The following is an 8,177-nucleotide window of genomic DNA, read 5'->3' as shown; positions in this document are numbered from 1 at the left end:
GCCACACTCAGACCCCTGTCTTGGCTAGTTGTTGTTTGTATGGATTTTGCACATCGTTTATCTTAGACGATGGCAACGAAGTCGCAGCTGCCGCTAGCTAGCGGAAATGGCGTTAATGTTGCAACAGCAGCAACTGCAGCAGCCGAAGAGGAGTGGCAGCAGCAGCAGCTGCCAATGAGCGAGAACTTAATCTTGGGGATTTAACACTTTCGATATATCTTTTGCTGTTGCAAGTGTTGTTGTTGCTGCTGGTGCTCCACCTTCTCTTCTATGTTGGAAACGGGAGGCAGTAAAACGTATTGGCGGCCATTATCGGTTAAGCTTTCTTTCCATTTTATGGCCAAAACGACGCGTTGGCCCTAAAAAGAAACCAAGTAGCAAACGAATGCCCCAAGTATTATCAACATTATCAGTCGTTTGTGTTGTTTGTTTGTTTCTAAAAATTACATTCGGCAAAAAGTTCAAATACATGTACAAATTAAAAAGAAGAACAAGTGATACAAAATACTAAAACTAGTCTCTCTCTACGTCTCCTTCGCTTTGTTACGCCTCACAGTCCAGCTGTGCCCGCCTGTAGGGCCTGATATTGCTCTTGGCTCAATTGTCTATAGATGCCATCGCGATTTAGATAGTAAATGGGTTCTTTTAGCTTTCTTAGATTATAGCCCTCCGTGGCCAATTCCCGTTTCTTGAGCTTAAATGTAGCCGTGCGGGGAATCTCATCGAGTAGGCGTATGAAAAGTGGGCGTGCATATGGTGGCAAGCTTCCTCGTATCACAATCGAAAGGTAATCCATGTCCACTTTACGCTGGGGATCCACAATGGCAGCCATGCCGGCCTTACCCTCCACATGGGGAATCTGTTGGGCAAGATAAGGTAAATAGCTTGAGTCATTCTGAGTCAGTCTGAGACCGAACTTTATGATCTGATAAGATATGGTGAGGTGTTTTTTACCGATTTGTTATATATTTTATTTGGAAATCAATAAGTGTTATCAATGGTGAACAGGCAAATATATCTAGAAGTTTTAGTTTAGTCTTAGACTTACCTGCACTCCGTAGACCACACAATCGTTGAGGCCGATGCAATTTGTAATGATGGCCTCCACCTCCTGGGTGGCCACATTTTCTCCTCGCCAGCGAAAGGTATCGCCGGTGCGATCCTTGAAATAGAAGTATCCCAAAATATCACAGACAACCATATCGCCAGAGTTGAAATAGACATCGCCCTTGCCAAAGACATCGCGCAGGAGTTTTTGCTCTGAGGCTCCCTTATCGGCATAACCGTGGAATGCGCTTACCGCACGGCGGGCGTTCACCTGACCCACCAGGAGGCCCGCCTCACCCACTTTGCACCGAATGCAACGTCCTTGAGAGTCGCGTAGCACCTCACCAGTTTGCTCATCACAGCGCAGAATCTGCACGGGATACAGTTTGCCGCCAAAGACGGGCACGAAACCAATTGCTCCCACACGATTTGTGATGTTAATCAAATTGGAATTTCCCTCGGTGGCTCCATAGATCTCACCTATTTGAGGTATGCCAAAGCGCGAGATGAACTGCGTCCAGATCTGAGGACGCAATCCATTGCCATACATCAGACGGAGATTGTGTTGCTGCTGATCTTTGGTGTAAGGAGTGGCCAGAAGATAGCGACACAGCTCACCAATATACTGGGCCACTGTGCAACGATTGCGATGACAATCCTTCCAGAAATTCGAGGCGGAGAATTTCTTACGCAAGACGACCGTGGAGCCATTGAGCAGAGCATTGCCCACACCGACAATGCCTCCAGCAGTGTGATAGAGAGGCAGAGGATTATAGATGATATCGTCGCTACGCAGACGCAGCATATAGAAAGTTCCGGCGGTCATGAAAAGGTAGCGCAGATTGGTTATCACAGCTGCCTTGGGTAGACCCGTAGTGCCCGAGGTATAGACGTAAAGCAGCTTGGAACGAGCCTCTCCCGGCAGGATAACCTTCGAGAGCTCCAATGGCGTTTGTCTAGACAACTCCAAATTCAAATCAGTGGCATTCTCAAGGAGCTCATGTCCTGGGGTAGAGCGCAGTTGCTCATCTGTATATTGATATATGGGCAATTCTCGTGGCAGTTGCTCGGCAGTGATTAGATTCTGCAGAATACTAGCCAATTCACTGCCCACTATCAAGGCTTTGGCATTAGCCACTCTTATGGAATGTAACAGCGATTCACCCCGCAAGTTCGAGTTGATTAGAGCCGTTATTACTCCCAACTGGGAGAGGCCTAGCCATATGCATGGATACTCCACGCGTGTCTCCATCATCAAGGCCACACAATCTCCACGCTGGAGACCACGTTTCTGAAAGTATCCCGCTATCCTTTGGCTCAGCAAAAGAACCTCGCTGTATGTCAATTTATGATCATCCATTACTAAGCACAGCTTTTTGGGGTGTTTCTTGGCCAAGTCATGGAAACATCTAGCAACGGTTTTACCCCGTCGATCCATAAAAAATCAGATACAAATTCAAGGCCACAAAACGTTGCATGGCTCTAAGGATAGAAAGAATAACTTTAGAGCACAAGACTCTTAACAATTTCTGGCGTACTTACATGAGATCCCGCTCCACAGTCATTACCCAGGCAAAGACATAGGTGGGACTTCGGATCAGTAGAGCCAGCACGGCTCCCAGAGTCAGACTGGCCATGGCGCTGTCATAGCAGAAGAGGGCAAACAAAAGAGTTCCCACCAGAACTATGCCCAGCCGAGTGGCAAACTTTTGCTTAAGATTCAACTCAAGGAGTAACTCCATTTTCTTTTGACCAGCGGGAAGTGCCTCCCTCCTCCTCCAGGTCTTGGTCCTCCAGATCAACCTGATCTCGTTTTTCGTTCACTTCACGAGGTTCGAAGCAAAAAGAGAAAAATAAAATAAAAATCCAGAGAACATTGTTAGCTCATAGTTTTTGGCGTAGAAATCTTTTCATTTAACTGGCAATTAAAGCAAAGGTGAAAACGAAACTGTTGGAACCGACCATTACCCACTGACTGAGTGAGTGACTGACTGAAGATAGGCCAGATAGGCCGGCATATGTTCGATATCTAAGATTTAAGTGTGTGTATGTGAGTGTGGAACGCAAGTTCTTATCAGTATTATGAGCAATTAACATGGTTTAACCCATCGAAGAGATAGTGTGTGTGTGTGTGTGTGGGGACAGGAGTAGAATGTGGGTTAAAGTCTTGTAAACATTGCGATAGTTGCGGTTGTGTGAAAATCAACACCAAACAACACTCGTTAACATGGTTCGGTTATTTAACATTATGGAAAAATAATATTGTCATGCTCTTTGTATAATTAGGGTAATTATCTTTATATCCGCCATTAAATCACATTTTAATAACTAAAGCTTGTCGACAAGTGAAATTGATTATGTTGATAATGAGAATGCAAAAGTTGCCTAATCATAATCCAATAAATGTTGACCTTAGTGATAATAGTTTTAGGAAAGGGAAATACATATTATCTTGCACCACAAGCTTAGATTATATTAAAAACAATAAAGTTCAACTTTAGTTCCGCTGAATTGCTCTTTTATTTTTAAGATTATGTGTTTTAAGATGTGCTATTAAAAAGTTAGAGTTCGCTTGCCCTTTAAGAGGGTCTCATGTAGATTGGCTAATGTTGCAAGTTAATATTAGTCCGGACTTTTGGTTTTACTATACATCTAACTTCTAAGGATAATCAAGGAATCTTCAAAGCTACTAATCCTGCTAAAAAGTAACAGTAATACAGGGAAACTCTCAATTGTATGTTGGGAACAACTTCTCTGTTGGACAATTATGACCATTTTTTGAAAAGTGAGTATCTTTTGCCTAGGTTTACTAGTAGTAGTTTGTCTTTAAAAGTGTTTTTACTGTGATTTTAATAACATTTTATTGCCAATTTGTTAAACTTAAAACGATTTATCCCTAAATATCATATCTATTTTGAATATCGTTTATATGCCTCTCGGATCGGATGGATTAAGAAATTTCTATTCTCTAAGCCCCGATCTTCTAAGGCCAATTGCTATAAGTTCTGAATCCTTGGCTGTTTATAACCAAATTAGACTTCTATGTAAACCAAAATGTTATAGAAATCCGATTTTCTTATCTTTTCCACTAATCCTTCCGCACACTCTAAAATGTTACTAATATCTAAAAGGCAATCTTCAAATGTCTTACTAGTCAAACCAAAAAGCGTGACGGAAAAAACTTGCTTTTGCATGTGGAACATTTTATCATTTTGGGGTTGGCCTTATAAATTTAATTAAATTGTTACCGAAGTCGGTTTGGCATCTTTTTTGCTTAATTCTTTTACCCTTGCGAAAAGGGTATATTCATTTTGATCTTGTTAGTACAAAAAATGGTTTACTCATAGAGCTAAGTAGATAGACTAATCAGAGCGTTTATTGTCCCAAGTTTAATACATGTTTATTATCGGCTTGTCTTACTTTCACTCTTGCTTGCCACATTTGAGTTGGTTAAGTGGATGTTTTATTTATACATGGTAATTTGAGGAGTGATTAAAACCAGACTAATTAGCAGGTGTTATATATTATAGCCCAGTCATAAAGCATTTCCCGAGAGTAGAGTGGTTTCCTTTGTTTAAATTACTTATCAGTGTTTTGTTCTCGTTCCGATAAGCAGTGGTTGGACCCAAACCCACTTCAAAACACATTGAACCTGCCCTGTATCCTACAGCTGATATGAGCAATGATGACGTTTCGTTTCGTTTGGCTTTGTCTCTTTGTTTTGCCGGCTAAATCACCTTGAAGCAGAAGCAAAACAAAGCAAAGTCCACAAACAAAAGACACAGGTGCAATATGTGTGATATGCAGGGAGTTTCCCAAGAACTGCAGAAAACATATTTCTCTCCATATGCCTGGATCTTGTAGTTCTATAGAAACGTGTCCAAGGGTTAAGACATCCATCAAAATGGCTATCAAGTGACGCGAGTAAAGTTCATTGCCATTTGACGAGGCATCACAATTATCTATGGACTCGCTATGAATATGTATGTATACATAATTTTTCCATGTGGAACTGCTGTATGTGAACCTGGGACCTTGACTTATTTCGTATGCCAAGCACAACCCCAGCCCACGGTCTTTTTTTTTGGCATTCGCATAAGTTCTTCGGCTCAAGATTATTGCGAATTCACTTTTAACAAGTCATTTAACCAGTTTTCAATGTTATTTTTTGCAGTTACCGTACAACATGTAATTTTCTTGTGTTGACATACTTTTGGCGCAGTTCGACGTAATGCAGCAAAGCGAACGGTTCTAATGACACACAGACACACACAAGCACAATAACAATTACTGGCAACAGCACGATAGCGAAACTCGATCTCACTCGTTCGGATCAGAGCGTAAGACTGAGCCCCCCAACTGGGGGCTCTCTGCTATTTATGAGCTTTCTATGCCGGTCTCCACGAGAGCAAGCAAAATTGAGTGAGAGAGAGAGGAAGAGGCTGAGAGATTTGCAGAGAGGGTGATAATGGCATAGAAATAGAGAGATAGAGATAGAGAGAGGGAGAGAGAGAACAGAGAGTGATATATTGTTATCTATGTACTGTTAAGATCTTTCAATGTTAATTAACATTCATTTACAGATCCCATGTAAAGCGAAGATGGTGTAAAGACATAGAGAACATGTAAACACATCGAGAAACGATCTCATTTACTCATATACAGTAGAATCCGGCTATAACGACGCTCAAGGAACTGACGATCTTCGTCGTTAGAAGCGGAGACGTACTAACCGGAGGTCGTTTGATATATGAGGACCAACCAATCACTCATCGAACTTTAGTTAGTATAAGGAATATCTATTTGTTCGTGGGGCTCGCCTTTTATTTGTTTTAGTGAACAAAATTAATTGATTGATTCTGTTTTTCCATTTTACTCCAAGTTCTAAAAGACAAAAGCTTATAGAACTTACAAAACCAAGAAACTGGCTAAAAGCTAATAATATAAACTTTAAATATATTCATATGAAAAACTAAATATGTATATATAAATTCTAAACTTTTTCCGAAAGATGTCTAAATTTGCTGTTCAAAGTGTCGTATAGGAGGAACTAGGATATATTGATATATTGATTGCCAAGTTGTAATATTTTTATGACATTTGGCTTTTAGCATCTAGTTGGTTAGACTCCTTAAAGACAACTTAAGTGTTTCATTGCGTTCCCACATCAAAGGAAAACGAATGTATTGTGAATAAAAACTACAAAACGAATGTGTAATAAACAGACACTTATTTGCATGAATTCACTACCTAGATGAAAGATAGTATCCTTAAATGTAGATAGGATATCAATCATATAAATATAAATATTATTGTATCAAACTTAGGTATGTTTTCTTAAGCACTATAAGATATAAGAATCAATAACTTTGTTTTGATAAGACTGAATTGTTCTCTAAATTAAGATTACTTGCAGACTCCCTATGTCTGAGTAAAATAGTGGAGAGGCTGTACAAACTGGAAGGGAAATTAAACCTTACCAGAGAAACACTCAATAATATATTTTTAAAAATATATACATATGAATAGGGATTCCAGAGAGAAGGACAATAATCCAATCTTCAATTGTTCAATTTAAAATATAAACTGATTTTATTTATAAAAGTGTTATATGTATATATGTATTTGTGAAATTTTTCGGTGTGTTTTTCACAAGATGTGGATGCATATTTTGTTCGCTTTCAAGCAATACTTGTCATATGAATCTTTATGACTTAATTTTGTTTGATCTGATTTGATGAAGCCATTTCAGATGTTAATTCTTAAACAATATATTTGAATTAAACTGTTAAAAAACTTATTACAAAGATCCAAAAGATGTGTCTAAGTTTCGTTAAACTAAATAAATCAACTGCTAATGAGTGAATATTCGTTGCTTAGTGTTGCTCAATTAACTAAAAATTCTTTGCTGTTATCTTACAAATTTCGAATTCATATTTAAATTTATGGATTTAGGTTGAATCATCTAGCACATGGGCTTAAAATGATCGAGATTAGGGATCAAAATATGTGTTGGTAGAGAGTCTCTTATTTTCGGATTCATTTTATAACCTTTCATATCAATTCTGGGCACTGCATAGAAGTGTTTTATAGCATTAATTTGTTACAAACAAGGCTAGAGTTAGTCCAGAATCTTGGGCCATTCCAATAAGACTGAAATGTTTTATAAAATCAAAAGGTATCATAAAATTAAGGATTATGCAAAATATATATGAACGATTTATGAAACGTCTAAACTGGATTTCGAATTTCATAATTAACTTTAACCTTTTCACTACACATTCAATCGGAGGACATATAACTCAATGTGTTTGCTTATATTTATTTCATTTCTCTCGGAGAAGTGAACTCAACGGCCCGTTTAAAGGGAACTTAATTTCTATTAGTTCATAATTTGAAATATTTTAGATTACTTTCGAACATGTTTACTTTCTGGCATCTTTCCTATTTTCGGACTACAGAATGTGATTTCAACACATCCTTAAACATCTCCTTCAACCTTAGGTAAAGTAAGGTCAATTTCTTTGATACATTTGTTTATCTGGGATTGCGAATTCTCGAGTGGTAAGATGGAATTAATCCACGAAACTCGCTTTGACTTACATAAAGTCTAGAGGTAGAGGAAAAGATTATAACACTCAAGGGCAATCCTTACATTACATTTCAAAAAATTGTATTGACTGATAAAAAACAGGAACTGAAACTGAACTGAAAATTTAGAAATACAAATGGAACAAATACAAGAGAATGTAGTATGTATAACGCAAAATAGACAAATAATTCGAAGAAAGAAAGGATAAATGTCCGACTAAATGTCCCTTCACAAAAATAAATATTGCGTTACAATAAATAACAGGTACAAAACTTGGTTTGTCTTTAATCTTAAATTCTTTTTAATTAGTAATGCACACAAATATTTGCCGTCCCAACTACTTTTAGCATTGAAGACATGGTATGGCCATTACAATTGCGGATTCTTTAGCGAAGTCTGCTGATGATAGAACTTGGTGATTCTTGAAATAGCTATACAGACAACCTGCTCACCTTTTGTGCTGCCTTGAATTTAAAATCTTACAAATAAATCAGTAAGATTGACCTGAAGCCCCGCTCAAACAAAGTTTTTGATTAAC

General features: G+C 38.4%; 1 protein-coding gene across 1 annotated transcript; it reads right to left on the bottom strand.

Moving 5' to 3' along the window:
- Nucleotides 1-413: 413 nt before the first annotated feature.
- On the bottom strand, nucleotides 414-5,389 carry Fatp3 (Fatty acid transport protein 3). The gene is given in 5 exon segments (XM_068290579.1): nucleotides 414-859; nucleotides 1,049-2,488; nucleotides 2,490-2,529; nucleotides 2,590-2,870; nucleotides 5,259-5,389. Coding segments are annotated over 4 exon segments (1,989 nt in total). The 5' UTR covers nucleotides 2,790-2,870; nucleotides 5,259-5,389; the 3' UTR covers nucleotides 414-550.
- Between the last annotated feature and the right edge of the window lie 2,788 nt (nucleotides 5,390-8,177).

Source organism: Drosophila tropicalis, unplaced genomic scaffold (genome assembly GCF_018151085.1).
Source record: "Drosophila tropicalis isolate 14030-0801.00 unplaced genomic scaffold, ASM1815108v1 contig_593, whole genome shotgun sequence".
Taxonomy (NCBI): Eukaryota; Metazoa; Arthropoda; class Insecta; order Diptera; family Drosophilidae; genus Drosophila; species Drosophila tropicalis.
The sequence above is the reverse complement of the archived record's forward strand: the minus strand, read 5'-3'. Positions and strand labels throughout refer to the sequence as shown.